Genomic DNA, 21,952 nt, shown 5'->3' on the forward strand with positions numbered 1-21,952 from the left:
AATGTTATCTTTCTGAAATATGAAAAATTTTGAAGTTTGGGTTTGGGTGAGTGATGGTAGATCTGTATGATAATTCTTCTTTTATAGATGAGGAAACTTGAGTCAGGGAGTAATCACACACAGTAAGTGGCAGAACTGGGTTGTGAACCTAGTCAGTCTAACTTTTCAAGTCTGTACTTTAAACCAGTACACTGTTCTGCCTCCTTGTCTAACCTTTGTAATTAGCAAAATGATGCCTTTAAACTTACTAAGAGACCTAAAGAGCAAGACCAGGGGGAAGCAGAGAAGAGGCCATAGTGGAATGTGGTTTTAAATACGCCTACTTGAGGGTGCCTGCGTAGCTCAATCAGTTACGCGTCTACCTTTGGCTCAGGTCATGAAACCCCGGGGTCCTGGGATTGAACCCTGCATTGGGCTCCCTGCTCAGCAGGGAGCCTGCTTCCCCTTCTCCTTCTCCCCCGCTGCTTGTGCTCTCTCGCTCTATCTGAAATAAATAAATAAAATCTTTCAAAAAAAAAAAAATAGGCCCTATTTGAGATGTTAATGGAAATGGTGCTGTAGGAAGCCAGGAATATATTGGGTGTGTTTATAAGGCATATATTGGATTTCATGAAGTTTATCATGCCCTTGTTGTAACACAGTGTCATTATTTTGCATATCAACTTAAAAAAGGTTAAGAAAATGAAACTGTGATACTGTGTGTGTGTTTGTGTGTGTGTTTAATCACCTAGATTTTTTCACACAGTATTATTTTCTGTGCAATTTAGAGTGTCATTGATGCAACATTACTAAAGAATGTTCTCTTATTGCCTTTGGAATTTTATTTTAAGGCATTGGTATGCATTCTACAAGTTTTGATTTTGATGCTTTCTTGATCTTACCGGAAAGTATTGACAAAAAATTTCAGACGACATCCAGGAAGACATTTTAAGTTCAACAAATAAGGTACCAACAATGCACATAAGTTGACTGAAGTGAAAACAGTATGAGTAGCTGTGACTGAGGTCACATGAGGACAGATAATCACAACCATGTTGTGTTTGCCACCTGGCCAGTAGCCATTGTAAGGCATCATGGATTGTAACATTCATTGATTGTAGAAGATTTCCATGATTTTAAAATGTGAGGGAAATGTACATTTTAGAATTGTTGCATAATGAGTAGGATTTTTGCCTCTGGGAATTGAAAGTTGCAGTAATAAAGTAAGACAGTAGTGCATATAATTGATTTTAATAAACAAATATGCCTTTTCAGGAGTTAGTGCATCATCAAAGAAGTATAGAGTCACTGTTCTGGGGGGTAATTGAGAGAAACAGGAAATGCTAAAGACAGAACCTTGAGGATTTCCTATATTTAAAAGGTGGCTTTACAAAGAGAATAGAGGAATTTAAATACTTTCCCACATTTTGAATTTGTCTGTCTGTTTTTTTTTTACAAATGATAATCCAGGTTCCTAGACAACTGTAAAATAGACTCCAGTTTCACAGATAGATTCATTTCTCTCACAAGTATTAGCCTGGTCTTTGCTATTGGCATAATTAATTATATCTGTGACATAATTGTGGAACTCTGATGTCAGAAATTAAGCAAAGTATTTGGCAAGGTATCAGGACTAACAGTTGGACTAACAACATGATTTATATATGAAGATAATACTTTTGCCTTTAGAGTCTTGACAAATTTTAAAAAATTAAGGTTAAAATTGCTAATGTTCTACGCATTGAAATTTGACAATTAAAAAAGAGAATTTCTGCTTCTGGGAAGATAGAGTAGACATGGTTTTCCCTATTCTTCCTGCTAAGAACTACTAAAAACCCTGAATGTTATATATATAACATAAGATTCTGAGAGGTAGAAAGAGGGCATGATGGCTAGGCAGCATAAGACCCACAGGAGTGAGTTTCCTAGCTTTTCTTTTTTGCCTCATAGTATCTTTGAACTGAAAGCACTGATAATCCAAAAAGCACAAATGGGCACACCAAAAAAAGAAAAAGTCCCAACAAAAGCCTAATCTTTTTAGCCAAGTACTGGGAGAGGGGCACCCTAGCAAGACAGAAAACTTCAAAATAATAATAACCACTCTATTTAACCAGGCAAAGTCCACAGGAAAAAAACCTTAGTCTCACCCATGCCCTCACCAGCGAAGACTATGTAGGGAGTGTAGACGTCCACCCTTCCCAGGCTATATTGAGGTGCACCAACAGTCCTGCACTGATGTCAGATTAGACCAGAGCTAGCCAAGACTTTAATCCCCATCAAATGGTTAACTAGCCCCCCCCCACACCTGTAGTAGATACTAACCAGCTCCTACTCCTCTTCCCTTGGGTATGTCAGAAGAGGCCTAGTGGGGAGTGAATACTTTCACCACCACCTACCACTAAAGATGCCTACCTCCCTCCCCTTATTGTCAGTGGAGGCCACATGGGAAGTAGTAATGAAGCACTCATACCCTTCTCATTCAGGGAGATATCAGTGAAGGCTTGGTGGTAAGCTAGAAGTAACAGGGAGCCACCACCCCATCTCTGGTGTCAGAGACTTCTGCCCCCACCTTGTGGTAATGAAGTGGCACCTCCACAGCTTCCTCTGCTACAGCGGAGCCAAACAAAGCCCGCTAACTTGGAAGGTTTAAGCAAGATCTAGAGTCCTTTAACATAATACTCAAAGTGTCTAGATTTCAATTAAAAATCAGTTGTCATACCAAGGAAATTCCCAAATTGAATGAAAGAAGACAACCAGTAGAGACCAACATGGAACTGACAGATACTACTCTTAATATTATCTGACAGATTATAGAGCAGCTATCATAAACATGTTTCAACAAGCAATTATATGAGCATGCTTGAAACAAATGAAAAAATTAAGGCTCAGCAAAAAGAAAGTCTGCAAAGAAATAGAAGATATTAAGAAGAATCAAATGGGAATGACCTGAAAAATCTAATAACCAAAATAAAAATGGGTAGACTTGAGTAGAATGGAGGGGATAGAAGAAAGAATTAGTCAACTGAAAAATAGATCAATGGAAATTACCAAATCTTAGCAACAGAGAGGAAATAGACTAAAATAAAATGAGTAGACCTTCAGAGACTTGTGGGGCTATAACAAAGAGCTAACATTTGTACCATTAGAGTCCCAGAAAAGAAGGAAGAAAGACATGGCTGGAGAAGTATTTAATGAAATGATAGGTGGTTGGCAAATGATACCAACCTACACATTCAAAAAGCCTAGCAAATTCCAAACAGGATAAAACAAAGCCCTCCACACCAAGACATCTCATATACAAACCTCTGAAAACTAAAGACAAAAGTCTTGAAAACAGTGAGAAAGAAACTGTATTTTAAGGAGGGAAATTTGAATGACAACAGATTTCTCATTAGAAACCATAGAGACCAGAAGAAAGTGGCATAACGTTTATCAAGTGCTGAATGAAGAACTGCTGTTTTTAATAAAACTTTTCAAAGGTTCCACATCAGAGCTGTTGTTTGGATTCTTACAGCTGTTTTCAACTATTTTTCATCATGGTATAGAACTTCAAGAATGAAATAGCAAAGTGCGTTCCCGCTGAAGATGCATAAGGTTGTTTATACTTATTTTAAGGTTTTTGTTGCTCAGAGACTACCAAAAGATAATAGCATATATTTCTTAAGTTAATAGTGTAATGTTCTACTTACCCATCTTTGAAAAGTTCAGGTAGTTCATACTTCTGTGTCATTATATGGCTTTGAGGAACTCATTTTGATTTTCAAGAAACAACTATTCCAGTGGTATTCTTCTGACTTTCTGATTAAAAAAAATTATTATAAAATCACATAATACTAAATTTACCATTTTAACCATTTTTAAGTGTATAGTGGCAGTGTCAAATATATTCACGTTGTTGTGCAGATCTCTAGAATTTTTCATCTTGTAATACTGAAACTCTATGCGCTAAACACTAATTTCCCCTCTCCTCTACCCTCAGCCGTTGGTAACCAGCTTTCTATTTTTACTGTTTCTATGATTTTGATACCTTTAGATACTTCATATGAGTGGAATCATACAGTATTTGTCCTTTTGTAACTATCGTATATTGCTTAGCACAGTGACCTTGAGGTTCATCTGTGTGACAGAATTTCCTTTTTTAAAGCTGTACTGACTTTCTAGTTTTTAAAGATTCATGTATTGAGTACATGAAAGTTCGTGTATTGGTTATAATGACTTCTTGATACTAGTTTTATTACAGTGAATTAAAAAAGTCAGTATACATTAAATTTGGACACTAAATATATTCAGCTCTTGCTGATGGAATTTCTTCTTCCTTGTCTCTTTGATCATTGTGTTCTCATTAGCTTCTACTTTAAAGACAATTTTAATTAAAGGATCAAATTTTTTAAGTGAAAACTATTTCCCTTTCTCATAATCTCTTCTATGGATTGGTTTTTGACAAAACTCATAATCCAAGACAATAGAGACTGTCAAAATTTGTCTTCCAAATTCAAACATTGAATAATTCTGCAAACTTATCTAATATACCATATCCAAGTTGCAACCAATAACTTGGTTAAGAACTTTACACCTTTTGTCAGATTTTTAAATTAGGGCATGTGCAAATAATTTTGTAAAAGTCCATTTGGATCATGTCTTGATTTTGAGGTCAGTTAATTTATCCAAAATTATTTATTGATTCAAGGTGCTAGATAATTACAAATCTCAATAAACCTAGTGGTTTAACATTTTTCATTTCTACAATTTATAAAGAATTTCATCATTTATAGGCATCTCCTATGTTGGCCTCATTTGTATCACTTGAAATCATTAACCATTGTTAAGGCGATAAAACCCTGCTAAAAACAACAACAACAACTCTAAAGCATACAAAAAAAAAAAACTACTCATGTGAGAAACGGCCCAATCTTCTGACTTTCAACTTGGGATATTCTATGTGAAATCTTTGCTTTTTTCTTTCCAAGAAATCTTAAAATAAATATGTTTCCTAATTAGCAGTCACATGAGCTGCTTATAATATCCTAGCTTTTTTTGTTCTGAAGGAAATATAGCCATCTGTTTTCAGTATCTGGAGGACCCCTCAGAGTCAATTTCTGGTATTCCAGATAGTCTGTACTATTTTATTTCACATTATCTTAAACATTGCTTTCTAAATGTGATGATTTTGCATGATGGGATAAAAGGTAGAATTTTATTTTTAGGCATTAACTTATTGAAACTTCACATAGCCCTGTAATTTTCCTGTAGACTGGGCTTCCAGTGTTCTAATGAATGTCACACAGCTGTCAAGAGGCAGAGAGCCTAACTCAAAGTCTACAGAAGTCAGACATTTGTGCTTTTTTTCACACAACCAATCTTTGAATGGTTTTTTGAGATTATTCATTGTAGCTAAGAATTAATGCCATGGGACTTTATTTCTTTATTTTTATGTATCTTTTTTAAAAATTTATATTTGCAAATGATAGTCCTGGAGTGCAGGTGATTTTTGTGAATTATATGAGTACATACATATACCTTAACTTTTGGCTCAGGAATTGCTCCAGGCTCTGTTTCCTGCCAGTAGTTTTGGAACTTTACTCTTGTTAGTTTCTCTTAACATCCTTCCTGTTTATAAAAATTTTGGATTGTCTGTATTTGGCTTTGACCTGGTATTTCCTTGAGACTCTGCTTCCCATGTAGTTCCCCCTGCTGCAAGCACTGGAGCTACTCTGAAGTACTCCTTTTATTCTCAGTCTTTATATCCTATGAGTGATTTCTACCTAAGCAAAACAGAAGTGGTTTCATATAAATATGGCTAATTGGTTGATATTTTGCATAGCAGATTATTTACATATTCTCCTGGAGCATAGCACAGTTTATTATGCTACTTACATCTTTTTTTTCTGTTTTGCTCCAGACTCATTTATTTATTTGTAGTATGTAAATGTTCTCATTTAGTTTTATATTACATTTTTTAAAACTCTGAAACAGAAAAAGTTGCCTCAATTCAAGTATGACTTTTTTGTAGAAGTCCCATGAAGATCATAAAAATGAAATATTACCTTATATAGGGAGAAATGTTTATAATGTATTATTAAGTGTAGTGTAAAAGCATCAGGTTGCAGAATGGTATGGTAGCCATTTTTGTGGTCTGACACACATATACAAAATAAACTTTCTACAGAAAATTTGGATAACAAAAAATCCCCCCCAATAAAACTACTAATAAAAATCCCTTCTAATTACCACTTAGAGATAATAGATAATCACTGTTAACTTTATAGTGTATATTCTTTTATTCTTCTCCATGTATGTGTCTGTAAAAGTTACATCTCCACATAGATACATGTAATAGGATGCTAAAAGCCTTCTTAAAGCAAAAGATTGACAGACCTGCCTTTATACAACCTTTAAACTTAGTAAGATACAAAATACTGTAAGAAAAGTTTTTGTGTCTGTTTTTGTTTTTTAAAGATTTATTTATTTATTTGAGGGGGGGAGAGGGAGAGAAAGTCTTAAGCAGACGGCACTGAGCACAGAGTCCGATGTGGAGCTCGATCCCACGACCCTGAGATCACAACCCAAGCCAAAACCAAGAGTTGGCCACTTAACCCATTGCACCACCCAGGCGCCCTGAAAAGTTTTTTTTTTTTTTAATGCAGTTACAGTGTGAAGAAATATTTGTCACATAGCTGTTAGTCAGATGTAGGAAATAACTTCATTTTCTCTATATCATTCATGAGTACCACCATTCATCTATCACATCATACAAGTCAAGAACTTCAATTTATCCTCAACACCTTCCTCACCCTCACTTCTCATATCCAACTGATCTCCCAGTATCCTCTTGGGTATCTTTGGAATTCATCCATTTCTTCCATAAAATTCAAGCTTACAACCTAATTTTTTTTTTTTTTTTACTACTGCAGTAGCTCCTTAACTGATCTTCCTACTTTCATTCTTTCTATTTTCCGTACTGCACAAAGTGATCTTTTTGAAACATATTCCTGATCATATAACATCTTGGAAAATAGACACCGTGTGTGTGTGTGTGTGTGTGTGTGTGTGTGTGTGTGTGTGTAAGACAGATACACATAGAGATTGATCAGTTCTTTCAGGAAAATGAACCAGGCCCTTGTAGGCCATACATACTTACTGTCACAGGGTATATGGTACCTTTTGTTCTCTCTTACCTGAAACACACTTTATTTCCATTGTCTTTGTTAGTACCTATATATTCTTCAGAGAATCCTTTCCTGACCTAACTGAATTAGATTATCCTATTATTCACTCGTAGAGACCCCAAAATTCTGTCATAAGACTTACCAAATTTTACAATAATCTTAACTCTTTGAATAATCTAACTCTTTTACTAGACTGTAAGCTCTTGGAGGGAAATGTCTGTGTTTGTTTTGCTTACCATTGTATTCCTGGCATATAACCTAGTACTAGGTACATACTAGATACCTGTCTTAGCTTTGACTGGGATAACAAAATACCATAAACTGAGTGACTTAAACAATAGGCATTTGTTTCTCATAGTTCTGGAGACTCAGGAATTAAAGGACCAAGGTGCTGGCCAATTCTGTGTCTGGTGAGGGCCCTTTTCCTGACTTGCAGATAGCTGCCATCTTGCTGTGCCCCTTATGGCAGAAAGACAGCTCTAGTCTCTTCTTCTTCTCTAAGAACAGTAATCCCATCATGGGTGCATCACCCTCATGATTTCATCTAAGCCTAATTATTTACCAAAAGTCCCACCCCCTAATACCCATCACATTGGAGGTTAGGATTTCAACATGAAATTTGGGGATACAAACATGCAGTCCATAAAAACATTCCCTAAGTATTTGTTAAATTAATGAACACATTCGAAGTACCAGCAAAAGATGTAAATAAGTTCACAAGAGGAGAAAATACAAATGCCAGTAAACATATCCAAATATTTTCAACCTCTTGTGTGATCAGGAAATAAAGTTTTATCCCCATCATGTTGGGAAAATTTTTAAAGATTGATAATGTCAGTTGTCCATTTAAGAACATGTCCATTAGAAGGATAGTATGAAATAAAAGTATGATTCAGCCATACTGTGGAATATCTTTCAACTATTATAATGCATTGCATTCCTGTACATTGAAAACAATCTCATTAATTTTTGTTTCACAAAAAGAACCTCAAAAGTGACTGTGTACATATGTTTATATACATACATAGAAATTCATAGCAAAGTTACTAGGAAGATACTGTTCGTAATGTTTATCTCTGGGGAGGGAACATAATAGTAGAAGAAGAGGTATAAAGGTGTTCTTGTTTTTTTCTTTTTTTAAACTGGACATTTTTACTATTTTTATAATGAGAATATTTCTGTGTAGTCCATAAAAATATATAAATAAGAGTTAAGTTGGTTAGGGACATAGAGGAAAAAAGCCCATTCTTTACATATACAAAAGTAAAATCAGGAATGCCGAAGGAGCATGGGTTAGTTCTGGCACTATAAGCGTAGTTCTATATTGTTGGGGCCTAAAGTGTGATACAAGACAGAAGAGAAATGAGGCTGAAAAAGAAGACAAAACCAGCTCATTGAGGGCCATGTATGTTTTCTCTTAGAATGGTACAACCATGCAAAGATTTTTAAGTGGGAAATTGACTCCAGTCATTTAAAATGGGAGATTCTGGGAGATGTATAGTTGATACAGTGAAAGAGATTCCTAACCTTTTTGTATCTGGATCACTTTGTCAGGTTTGATGAAGCATGTGGATACTTTCTCAGGATTGTATTTTGGATATATAAAATAAAATACAAAGTACACCAAAAACCAGTTCTATTAGGTTTCATTTTCAGAACATTAGAAAAACACATTTATGATATAGTTACATATGTGCTTCTTTAGTAACACATTAAAGAGACCTAAAGGTTCATTTAACAATTACTTTAATTTCAAAACAGTGATGATCATAAACAGTATTTTAAGATATCTGCATCAGTTGATTGACCTTCTGACTTTAGTCCCATCAACCCCAGGTTAAGAACTATTGCATATGGGGCACCTGGGTGGCTCAGTCAGTTGAGCGTCTGACTTTTGATTTCGGCTCAGGTTATGATCTCAGGGTCCTGGGATTGAGCCCCATGTTGGGCCCATGCTCAGTGGATTCTCTCTCTCCCTCTGTACCCCACACGCACATTCTCTCCCTCTCTCTCTCTCTCTCTCTCAAATAAATAAATAAATAAATCTTAAAAAAAAAGAACTATCATATATGGCATGAGACTGGGAGCATGGAGATCAGTTAGGAAACCAATCAGTATGGAGGTAATGAAAAATTTAGTGGGGACAGTCTGAAATGATCCTATGAAAGACTTTCTAATTATCATTAAATAACATTTTTGTATTAGTAAGGCAATGTATGTACATTATAGAAAAATTAGGAAATATAAATTAAAATAAAAAAACATGCTCTACTTTTTTAAAACAAATTAATGCATCTATCCTTGGTTTTTAGTGTTGCTCTTATGTAGGAGTTATCTCATTTGTTATGCCTTTAGTCTTAATGATACCGTCATTTCTTAACTGTTTTCCCTTTCATTTTACAGATTTTTGATTGGTCAGGGAGCACATGTAGGAGCTGTCAACAGTGAAGGAGACACACCATTAGATATTGCTGAGGAGGAGGCAATGGAAGAGCTACTTCAAAATGAAGTTAATCGGCAAGGTAATGTAAAAGCGACCTAAATGGAAGAAATGTTTAAAACTGTTTTAGAAAGAATATGATACTTGACTTTTTCAATAAAATAATTGTTGGTACTGAAGGGGAAATCATAATTTGAGTGGGAAAAAATCACCTTCCATAGCAATATGTATAGCATTAGTCTGTTTGAAAAAAATATATGATTCTCAATTCTCCATCTTTTTAATATTTTTAAAATTGAAAGAAGAATCATAAGTTGTAGGATCAGACATAAAATTATGTGGTAATAAAAGCTTTGGAGAGAAAATAGGCAAAGAGGATAGGGAAGTGCGCAGGATGAATGAGATACGTTGCAAATTTAAATAGAGAGGTAGTGGTATTTAAGCTAAGATCTGAATGAGGTGAGGGGATGAATCATGCATCTGGGGAAAGAACATTCCAGACAGGGAGCTACAAGTGCAAGGATGGGAGGTGCATGGTTTATTCAGAGAAGCAACAAGTAGACTAGTGTGACTAAAGTATGCAAAACAAGGAAGAGGCTGGAGGGAGATGATGTCACAGAGGTTAACAGTGAACCATACCACATCAAGGCCTTGTGGGCCGTTGGAACGACTTTGGCTTTTAGGCAGAGAGAAGTAGGGAGCCAGTGGAGGAATTGAGGTAGAGGAGTGACATGATCCGACTTACTTTAGAAAGGATCTCTATGGCTGTTGTGTTGAGAATAGATTGTAGGAAAGTAAGGGCAGAAATAGGTGGTGGTGGACAAAGTGATGAGAAAAGGTTGGATTTTAGATATATTTTGAAGGTTTGTTCAAGAGAATTATTGAGTGATTAAGTGTAGGGTATGCAAGAAAGAAGGTGTAAATGAGATATGAATATTGTGGGAAAAGTAGGTTTTGTGGGGAAAGTTCAGGGATTTATTTTCAGATATGTCAAGTTTGTTTTGCTGATTAGATAGTTAAGCAGTTGAATCTGAATCTCCAGGTACAGGCTGGAGATATAAATTTGAGAGAGATCAGTTTATAGATGAGGAGTAATTGTTTATGGGTAGAGTTTTGTTTAGGAGAAATGAGTGTTCTAAACTGATGGTGGTAATAATAGTTTCACAACTGCAAATATACTAAAAACCACTGAACTGTATATTATAAATGTATATGAATTGTATCTTGAGATATATATATAATACATATTTATGTTTTATGTGTCTAGCAATTCTTTTTTGGGGGTACATACTCAAAAAGTTAAAAGGAAGGTTTCAAAAAGATACTTGTACACCCATGTTTATAACAGCGTTATTCACATAAGCAAAAGATGGAGGTAAACCAAATGTCTGTCAGTGGATGAGTGAATAAACAAAATGTGGTATGTACATACAATGGACTATTAATTCAGCATTAAAAAGGAAATTCTGACACATACTGTAGCATGGATGAACCTTGGGGACATGATGGTAAACAAAATAAGACAGTCACAAAAAGACAAATACTATATGATTCCACTTACATGAAGTAATTCAGGAGTCAGATTAATAGAGAAAGTAAGTATAATGATGGCTGTCAGGAGATGGGAATGGGGGTTTTTGTTTAATGGGTGTAGCATTTCAGTTTTGCAAGATGAAAAGACTTCTAGAGATGGGTTGCACAACAATGTAAATGTACTTAGCACTACTGAAATGCATACTTAAAAATGTTAAGATGATAAATTTTATGTTATGTGTACTTTACCACAATTAAAAATTAATAATTAAAATTAATATGTATAAATAAATAAAATTATTCTGTATGATTTCCACTATATTCCATTATGTTTAGGCAGTGATTAAATGAGTATTATCAGAAGAGAACTGTTTTACTAAGGTGTTAAAAGATAAAGGAAAGGTATGGGATATTGTTTTAGAAGGTAGGCACTTACTGAAGTATGGTTGATCATGAAATCGAAGCAAAGGAGTAGAAGCTAAGTTAGTACCTTGAAAAGAGATTTTTATTCCTGGGATTAGGAAAATTCATAATGACCCTAAATGTTTTAAAAAAAATCTTAAGGGGCGCCCGGGTGGCTCATTTGGTTAAGTGTCCGACTCCTGATTTCGGCTCAGGTCATGATCTCAGGGTCGTGAGTTCGAGCCCCACGTCAGGGCTCCATGCTGAGCTTGGAGTCTGCTTAAGATTCTCTCTCTCCCTCCCCCCCACTGCCCGTCCCCCCTCCAAATATGTGTGCACTCTCTCTTTCTCTCTCTCTCAAAAATAAAAATAATAATAATAATCTTAAGACACTGAAGCTGAGAAGATATTTTAGTGCCTAAACAGAGTTGAGACATTGTAACAGGTAGTTAGAAGGTCCCTGAAGCCCAGGAGAAACAGGGCATACATTAGAAAAGTAGTTAAAAACTGGGGCTTGGATAAGTACACAGAAGAGCTTTTAACAGGAATGTTCTAGGCAGGCATTTTGGAGTAATAGGATAGTCAAGGCTTGAGGAAACTGGAAAATAGATATAAGGCATCACAACCTAGAAAGAAGACTGCCTTACCTGCCCATATCTTGCTCTGATGAAAGCCTAGATAGCTAACCATTTCCTGTTAAACACTAGTTAAAATAAATCTTTTTATACTGCCTAATATTAGCAATTATCATGTGCTAGGAAGGGCATGGAGATGTACTGAAAACTTCTTGCCTTTGGTTTCCTTGTATATAAAGGAAGCTTTTTGCAAGACTGATTTTAATTGTAATGATTCGTTCAGTATTGGTTAATATGCCAGCAAATGCTCCAGGTGCTGGGTATGGAAAAGACAGAAAGGAAGAAAGAAGACAATCTTTATTCTTCAGGATTTCACAGCATATCAGAAGTGGCAGATATATATAAACAGAGCTTAACAATGCAGTGTGCTATGTGCTAAAATATAGATAGGAACAGAAGGTTGTGGAAGAACAGAAAAGCTATGACTAACTGCTTCCAATAGTCAGTAAAAGTTTCAGAATGATGACATTTGAGAATGAGTTTGCTTAGCAGAGAAAGGAGGTGGTGGACAAAAAAGGCCTATCAGGCAAGGGTGTATCAGCATGTGCAAAGAAACATAGCATAGGAGACATAGCATATGCGGAGAACTCATTAGAATTGTAATCGAAATGCAAAGTCAAGACAAAATTAGTAGGAGCGTGAGACCTGAAAAAATTAGGCTGGAGCCAGATGGTGAAGGACATCCATTTTGTAGATACTAGATGCAGCAAGGATCTCCAAGCAGGAAATGGACTTGATTGGATTTGGTCTTTAGTAGTAACAGCTGATGGCAGTTTGGAGGATGATTTAAAATGGGGATTACACGGTGGCATATCTTCCTTGAGGAAGGCTCTTAAATTATTCCAGCTGAAAGATAAGGACAAAACAATTACATTTAAGATAGAAAAGAGCAGGGCTGTCTTGAGGAAGTATTAAGGTAAAATTAAAACACTTGGATGAATAATTGAATGTGGAGATAAAGGAAAAATTGAGACCAACTATTTGCCTCCTTAAGTTTCCAGTTTAAGAATTAATGATGGCTGGGGTGCCTGGGTGGCTCAATTGGTTAATCATCTGACTTCAGCTCAGCTCATGATCTCAGGATCTTGGGGTCAAGCCCCGCATAGAGCCTTGAACCCCGCATCAAGCCCCACGCCTGGCATCCGGCTCTGCATTGGGCTCCACGCTCAGCGGGGAGCCTGCTTGTCCCTCTCCCTCTGCCTTCCCCCCTCCAACTCATGTTCTCTTTGTCTCTGTCTCAAATGAATAAATAAATAAAATCTTAAAAAAAAAAAGAATTGGGGTGCCTGGGTGACTTGGTTGGTTAAGCGTCTGCCTTTGGCTCGGGTCATGATTCTGGGATCCTGGGATCAAGCCCCATGTCGGGCTCCATGCTCAGCTGGGAGCCTGCTTCTCTCCCTCTGAAACACCCCCTGCTTGTGCTCTCTCTCTCTCTGTTGAACAAATAAATAAATTAAAAAGAAAAGAATTAATGATGGCTAAATTCATATGGGAAAATATGGGCTGAAGTAGGAACAGATTTAGGGAGTAAATGAGTTTGTTTTGGGATCTATTGAGTTTGTGGTAGCTAAAGGACATTCACATTAACAATATTTGGTACATTGTTGGAACTTAGGAGATGTCACAATGGAAAATGTAAATCTGGGAGAATAATAATAGATGAGGGGGAGTTCTGAGAAATAGATGAGATGACCTTGGAACTGAAAAGTGAAAAGCTAATACTAATAATAGTAGTTAACTCTTACTAAATGCTGACAATGTATGCCACGCATTGAGCCAATTGGTTTTAAGTGCCTCCTTTCATTTTATCCTCACAACAATGCTAAGAGATTACTACTACTATTACCCTCATTTTACAGATGGCAAATTGAGAATCAGGGATTTACCCAAGATCATACAGGTAGGAAATAGTACTGCAGTTCAGTCCCAAATAGTGTGATAGATCTCTTGAGCCCACACTCTTCATCATTGTACCATACTGTATTTTATTAAGAATGTCTCCTAGAAAATACTTTATGGTATTCAGTTTATTCATATAATGGGAATACATGAACTTATATAGCATAACTTTGTTCCAGAGAAACAAATCATAGGGATATTTCTAATAGATTTTAATAATTATAAAAAGAGCACCTTCAATATACCTCTTGTAGTGATTTCTAAAATTATTTATTCTGATATGAACGTTTTTATTTAATATTTTAAAATTCTTCAGTTCTTTCAGCTCTAATTTCTTAATAATATATTTGGTCAATAACTAGTTATGCTTAAGTAAATTGCCTTTGAAACTAGCAATGATTTGGAGCGCCCCACTGGCTCATTTGGTAGAGCATGAAACTCTTGATCTCAGGGTTGTGAGTTCAAGCCTCACATTGGGTGTAGAATTTACTTAAAAACAAAACAAAAGTAGTAACGATTGAGCCTTAGCTTAAAGTATTTCTGGCTTGTATTTTAGTGCAATTGCCTTTATTTAGCTTGGGACACAAGTCAATCTATGTATCTCCTAGCTGTGACCAAACTCCAGTTTATTCTTATTTTTTCTCACCAAGAGATTTGGCTACATTTCAATCTTATATTTACTGTTTTTCAATAGTAGTAACGGATGTTAAATAATCTAATCACTTTATTATACCCAATTTAGTTTTGATATCTATTGTTTTCATTATTTAAAACCTTGCAATTGTAATAGGTAGGCTAAGGACCAATTAAATGCATTATAGAATTTTCTGTCTGTTAGACCATAAAACAAGAAAGGAGAAGCAGAATCATAGGCATTTAGAGCTGATAGTGATAGTTAATACCTTGGTGCTTACTCCTGATCTAAGCATTTCACATATCTCAATTAATTTAATCCTCACAACAACCGTAGGGGATAGGTGCTTTCATTACCCTTTTTTTACAAATAAGTGTTTTACAAATAAACTGAATATTAGCACAGATTTAAGTTATCTTGCCCAAAATAATAGAGCTAATAAGTGGCAGATGAGGGATTGAAACCCAGCAGTCTAGGTTCAATTTCATTGTTCTTAGTCCATTATACTAATATTCAAAGAAGTTACGGCTTTCTCAAGGTCACTAGCTGGTTAAAACAGTGGAACTAGAAAAAAAGTATTGTAATACGTAGTACAGTAAGGGTTTTTTTTTTCTTCTAGATTTTAATTAACTAAAGCAGGGCCTATAACTAATCAGTAGCATTTAAATTTTTTTAAAATATGAAAGTAAGTTTTTCTTTCTAACTGGATTTTCTTAAGCATAAGAAATTTCCCTTCACACATACTTTAATTTTAAACATGTGTTGCTTGTTTTTACATATAATTTATATGAGCATGATTTGGAGGCAAAAGAGGTAATTGCTTTGTAAATATAAAGATAGCATGAAACTAGGCAAATCCAGAAGTGAGAAGTATATATTTTTTAATTTCAGGTCCAGAGGAAATTTAGAATAGTAAAAGATAATAAAAGTAAGAATATTCAAGATGGTAAAGACAAAAAGCATAATGATAATAAAGAGGTCTGTGTTTTAAAAGACTTACAGTAAAATATAAAGCATAAGAAAATAAATCAGTCTGAGAAAAATCATTTAGTAAAAAAGTTATATTTAATGTATTACAATTATAACTTTATAATTTCTTTTATGAATAACATTAGAAGTCATCTTAAATAATACGAGATGATTATCTTTTGGTAGGAAGTTTTTGATAATATAATTGATTCATTATGAAATGATAATACTTTTTAAATAACAGTCATAGGTTTTGTTCATTACACGTATATAGTCTTTTTGGGAAATCTTTTTTTTTTTTTTTAATTCACTTATTCACTTAGAGAGAGAACACGAGTGGGAGGGGCAGAGGGAGAGGAAGAGAGAATCTCAAGCTGAGTCCGCACTGAACGTGAGCCCCACTTGCGACTCAGTCCCACGACCCTGAGATCACCACCTGAGCTGAAACCAAGAGTTGGACACTCAACCGATTGCACCACCCAGGCGCCCCCTTTTTTGGGAAATCTTATTGCAAGTTTCTTTCAGATGTGATATTGAGATATAACAGTCTCTAGTTTGAAGATGACTTTACCTGTACTTAATGTAATTTGGGGATTTTAAAAATGTTTTCAATTATGGTCTACTTTTTAAAAGTTGAGCTTCAGTTGAATGGTTTAGTTGTGCCTTGAATAATTGGTAATTTGCTTAGGCAAGGGAAGGATAACAGACCATGTAGAAGATAATAGCTTGCACAACAGCACACAAGCATGATGTACTTGGGGACCTTGGTGGAGATCTAGATGGTAAGAACACTGGGTGATGCTATAAGAGAAAGAGTAGAGGTTAAAAGTGTATTGAGACCAAATCATATAAAAGGCTTTGTCTACTACACAAAAGAGCTTGAGTTTTGTCTTACAGCAGGTGAGCAGCCATTGACAAATTTATGTAGAAATGTGAATGATTATATTTTGATATGGAAAAACCGGGCTGGCATTGGTGTAGGAAATGAATCAGAAGGTACTGAGGTTGAGTGAGTAAAGGGCCAGTAGTAGTAGTAGTTAAAGTGTGGGATATAGGACATGAACTAAGATGGTGATGAACTATGATACCATCAAGATGACAGTCTAGGAGATGGCAATTCAGAGTCTGTGAACTAATTGGATGAGGGCTGGGAATAAAGGTAAAGGGAAGGGTTAAGGATGTCTTCCAGGTTGCTGGGTAAGTAGTGGTACCTAGTACATTAAATACAAGACAGGCAGCAAGCTGACTGGCTAGGAAAATTGAATTAAGATTTTAGCGTTAAGTTTCAGATGCCTGTGGCATATAATTTTATTATATTATTTCCCTAGTCTTGACTCTTTTCCATTCTCCAAGCTCAGATATCCAACTGACTACTTGATATCCAGTTAATAGATGTCTGTCAGGGCATCTCAAACTTCACATTTCTCATATTGAAAATTTAATTTTTCCAGTTGCTCAGGCTGAAAACCTTTGATTCATATGTGACTTCTCTTTTTCTCCTACATCCAAACTAACAACAAATTCTGTTGGTGTACCTTGAAGAATCCAGAATCTAATCTCTTTACTACCTTAACTACTACCCTAGTTTAAGCTACTATCATCTCTTGTCTGAATTATTGTAATAGCCTCCAATTTGATACCTCAGTTTCTTTTCTTAACTTTTCAGCTAAAGTCAGATAGTGTCACTCTGCTCATTGTTCTCACTACTCTGTAGATACCCTGGCCTTCTAAACAGAACATTTCAAGCAGGCTTCTACCTCAGAGCCTACTACTAGGACTTCCCTATGCCTGAAATGCCTCCCAGATTAGAGTATGACTGTCACTCTATTTTTTGCTGTAATGTCACCTTATCAAAGAGACTTTTCTTTACCAAACCATATAAAACAAGTTGTTTTTTTTTTATCATTACCCTCTGTCCCTTTACCTTGCTTTATTTTTCTTCACATACAGATTATTTTCTGCCATCTAATAAGTTCACTTCTATACCCATTGCACCTTATAAGAAGTGCCTGACATCTAGTAGGCACTCAGTACATATTGAATGGGTGGGTGAATGGATAAATGGATGAATGAAAGAAGAAAAAATCCTGACCAGACAGTTGGGTACGTGGATATGAATTATAGGAGAGATCTTAGCTGAGAAGATGTGCGTGTGTGTGTGTGTGTGTGTGTGTGTGTGTATAATTGTTTTTACTTATGTATTCATTCATCATGTAGTTAGTATATATTTACTGATCCCTTTTACCTCTGTATTAGGTACTCATCTAGACAGTGGGGATACAGGATAAAAAAGCAGTATCTTTACTTTTAATAAGTTCATAGGTTCCTGGAGTAAGACACACTATATAATTGCATTGTGGTGTATGCTGTTCATTAAATAGCCAGCAGTTGAAGCCATGAGACCACATGAGATCATTTAGAAATTTCAGGATTATCTTTTCTACTTTAATTTTTTTCTCAAGATTTTGAGTTCTTTGAAGGTAAGAAAGAGAGTGTCCTGTTCCTTTTTTTTTTTTTTTTAATTCTTCCCACTCTTACCATCTCAACCTAACTCAGTGCTTAATAAATACTTTTAAGTGAATGAACATCTAAATGACTTATTAAATTTATAATGCTGATACTAATAGTGAAGAATGTACTATGTTGGAAAAAGAAAGAGTTTGGTAGAGAATCTGTTTGAAAGTCTGGCAAATTTGAAAGTCATAAATTTTCTGAGTCAAAGTGTTCAATAAACATTTCTACCTAGTAGGCTAGAGTTCAGAGAACTGGTCAAAGCAGTTAGATAGAAATTTAAGACTTAATTACATTTTGTTTTGTCTTGTTTTTAAACTAAAGGATGATATACCTAAGGAAATAATCAAATTTTTAAAAACAAAAGGATTTATCAGAAAAGGTAAAAAAGAAAGCCAAAATAATATTGTGGGGCAAAAACTAAGTAATCAGTAGAGAAGGCTAATAAAATAGCTGCAGTATTACCACATTTCGTTATTGAACCAGCTTGTTATTAGCAGCCCATTTTTTAAAAATAAAATTTCACTTTTAGTTTTTATTTAAACTTGAAATGTTTTGAATAATTTTATTTCCCAACATAGAACATTTTCTATAAAGAAAAAATAAAAGCAATATTTATTTTATCAGGGGTTGATATAGAAGCAGCTCGAAAAGAAGAAGAACGGATAATGCTTAGAGATGCAAGACAGTGGCTAAATAGTGGTCACATAAATGATGTCCGGCATGCAAAATCTGGAGGGACAGCACTGCACGTTGCAGCTGCTAAAGGCTATACAGAAGTTTTAAAGTAAGTATTGTTTTTCACAGTCATTTTTCTAATTTGGTTTATTTTCTTTATTTCCTGTTCCTTTTCTTAAGATACCTGCAGACATTATTTTGAAACAGTTTATAAAAGTTATTTAATGTCTATTTATAGGAGAAAGAGAAAACTACCTTGAATATTATTGCTTTATTTCTAAGGCTCTTTCTTTACTCTTGAATTTTGATTATTTTCTTTGGTTGCAATTTTCCACTAAGTCAAAGTGTCAGACAACCATTATATGTTACCATCTGGGTTGGTAAATTACTACAAAGTCATTTTGAGCTTCCCAGATTGGCTAACTCTGGTTACTGAGACTAAGAACAGTATTCTATATAACATAATCATCAAATTCAGAGAGCTTGATTCCTAATGAATATTCATTTACATGTAATTTATCTAAAATGCAGTTTTCTTTTTACTACATAACGCTGGGACTCAGAGTGCTTTTAGCATAATAATAAATATCAAGCCATAAGCAACTGAGACTTTATAGGTCTATGTATTGATCCACAAATTTCCTTGAAACAAAGCTCTTTTACATCACAATAAATTTTTTTCTTTTACTTATGCAGTGCAAAGGTGTTGGCAGCCATATGAAAAACACAATTCAGTCGATAACTTTTGTTATATGTATGTGAAAGGAAATAAGACTAGCCCTCAGCAAAATCTTCTGCACCCTTTATATTGTTATGTTTCACTGGAGCTTCTAATATCAAACTATTCTCTTTATTTCACCTTCTCAGTAAAAACAGTTAAGTTTAACTGGGTCAACTATTCCCAAGTTTTCTCCTTTTTTCAGTCCCTGCTCACTTCAATAACTGAAGCCTTCTAGAATAGTCCAGTTAACTTTTAATTACCTCTTCTTGTCCTCTGTGTTTCTCTATTTAATCCAAAACTTAGCAAACTTTCAGACGCCATTAGGTCACAAATGAACTTAGTGACTTGACAACAGCATTTTTTTTTTTAAAGAAAAAAATTGAAATATTAGAGAATTGCATATGGTAAAGGTAATATTTTTTGAGTACTAGTTGCACTGTAAAATAGTTTTCTAGACAGCTTCCAAGTGGTCTTTGTAATTAGGTTATCTAGGCTCTTAAAATTCTTTATTAAGATTCTCAGTGGGGATTGAGATATATTTTAAACTCCTCAAATTAGTACATAAGACCATAAGTCATCCTCTTTTAAGCTAAGCTGCTACCATTGCTCCTCAGGCATGCATTATTCCAACTATATATATATATATATATATATATATACTTGAAGTTCTGTCATGATGTCTTAATGCCTGCTTTGTTTCTGTCTAGATACCTTCATTCACCATCTCTTCAACTTGGAGGCAAATTCCTTTCGATCCTTTGACTCAGTTCAAGGCTCTTAAGCCTATGAAAAAAACATGTTCAACCTTATTCATAATAAGTACAGATAAAGCTACAATGAATTACCATTTTTCATCTGTCATATTGGCAAAGATTGAAATGTTGGCACACTGTGTTGGCAAGGTTGGGGAAAAGGCACTCTTACATTACTGGTGAAAGTATGACAATTGAACAGATTCTATCAAAGTAACAGTTATTCTTTGGCTTAGCAGTTAGTTCTACCTCTAGAAATTTTTTTTTACAGATATTCTCACAGGAAATAAGGTATGTGGTAACAGCGTTATTTATAATAGGAGTAGGAGAATGTTGAATAAATTTGATACCTCCTTTCAGTGAATACTCTTGTAGCAATTAAAACACTATATATAGATATAGAAGGAGCACTAGGATGTATTAACTTTAAAAAAAAAAAACAAGGACAGAAATATTCATCATTTGTGTTTATATTTTAAAATTTTAGGGGCATCTGCCTGGCTCAGTCGGTGGAGCGTACAACTCTTGGTCTCAGGGTTGTGGTTTTGAGCCCCATGTTGGGTGTATAGGTTACTTAAAGATAAAATCTTTAAGAAAAAAAAAATTTTTAATTGTATTTGCTGATATATACATAAAATCTCTCTAAAGATCCAATCAAATTTAGTAGTACAGTTATATAAGGGAGGGGAAACTGGTTGGCTAAAGGTCAGCAGTGGGAGTGTGACTTCCCTATATAGCCATTTATTCTTTTTTATTTTTGAACTTTGTAAATATATTACTTATGAAAATAAGTAAAAGTATGTATGAAGTGAAAAATAAATAGAAGATATTGGTTTCAAGTGTAACTTCTCCCCACTTGTTACCCCTATCACTTTCCCCACATACACAACCCCTTTCAATTGATTTTCATGCTTTTCAACTCTGTACTGCCATTGCATCTCTATCACAGAAACTGTCTTTGAGGGTTGATTGTTTTCTTGACCTTTGTCCTCCATTTGAAGCTCCTTGAATATAATAAGCACTGTCTTATTATTTTGAGTATTGTGTGGCCTGGCATATAGAGAGAGCCATGTGTTTACTGGGGAAAAAAAATTTTCTACCTTTCTGTCTTGCCTCTCCACATAGACTCCCAAGTACTTATAATTTTTGTCACTCAGAATAATTAACATTATATGGGGCGCCTGGGTGGCTCAGTTGGTTAAGTGACTGCCTTCGGCTCAGGTCATGATCCTAAGTCCCTGGATCGAGTCCCACATCAGGCTCCTTGCTTAGCAGGGAGTCCGCTTCTCCCTCTGACTCTCCCCCCTCTTGTGCTCTCTCTCTCTCTCTCTCATTCTCTCTCTCAAATAAATAAATAAAATCTTTAAAAAAAAATAAAGCTTTAAAAAAAATTATTTAACATTATAGTTCATATTTTCTAATGGGGGATATATTTTTTATCTTTTATATATTTTTATATCTTCTAGTATTCTGTCTCTTTATTAAACTCTTAATAAAGTTTCTGATAATATATGTTAATGGACTTTTTTTTTTTTAACTTTCAGCTGTTAGCTTGTTCTTTAGATTGGAGGCTCTTAAATGTTGGTCTACAGGCAGGTAACGGGACTTACTAAAAATATAAATTGGCAGAGCC

General features: G+C 35.0%; 1 protein-coding gene across 3 annotated transcripts in view; it reads left to right on the top strand.

Moving 5' to 3' along the window:
* Window positions 1-21,952, top strand: part of PPP1R12A (protein phosphatase 1 regulatory subunit 12A) — a 143,753-nt gene that overhangs the window by 57,421 nt on the left and 64,380 nt on the right. For all 3 annotated transcript variants that reach the window (XM_032393751.1, XM_032393752.1, XM_032393750.1), the window contains 2 exons: window positions 9,549-9,667; window positions 18,796-18,955. In XM_032393751.1, coding sequence (XP_032249642.1) covers window positions 9,549-9,667; window positions 18,796-18,955 — 279 coding nt within the window. The remainder of the gene's footprint in view (window positions 1-9,548; window positions 9,668-18,795; window positions 18,956-21,952) is intronic.

The sequence above is a fragment of the Phoca vitulina genome, unplaced genomic scaffold, assembly GCF_004348235.1.
Source record: "Phoca vitulina isolate PV1807 unplaced genomic scaffold, GSC_HSeal_1.0 scaffold76, whole genome shotgun sequence".
NCBI lineage: Eukaryota > Metazoa > Chordata > Mammalia > Carnivora > Phocidae > Phoca > Phoca vitulina.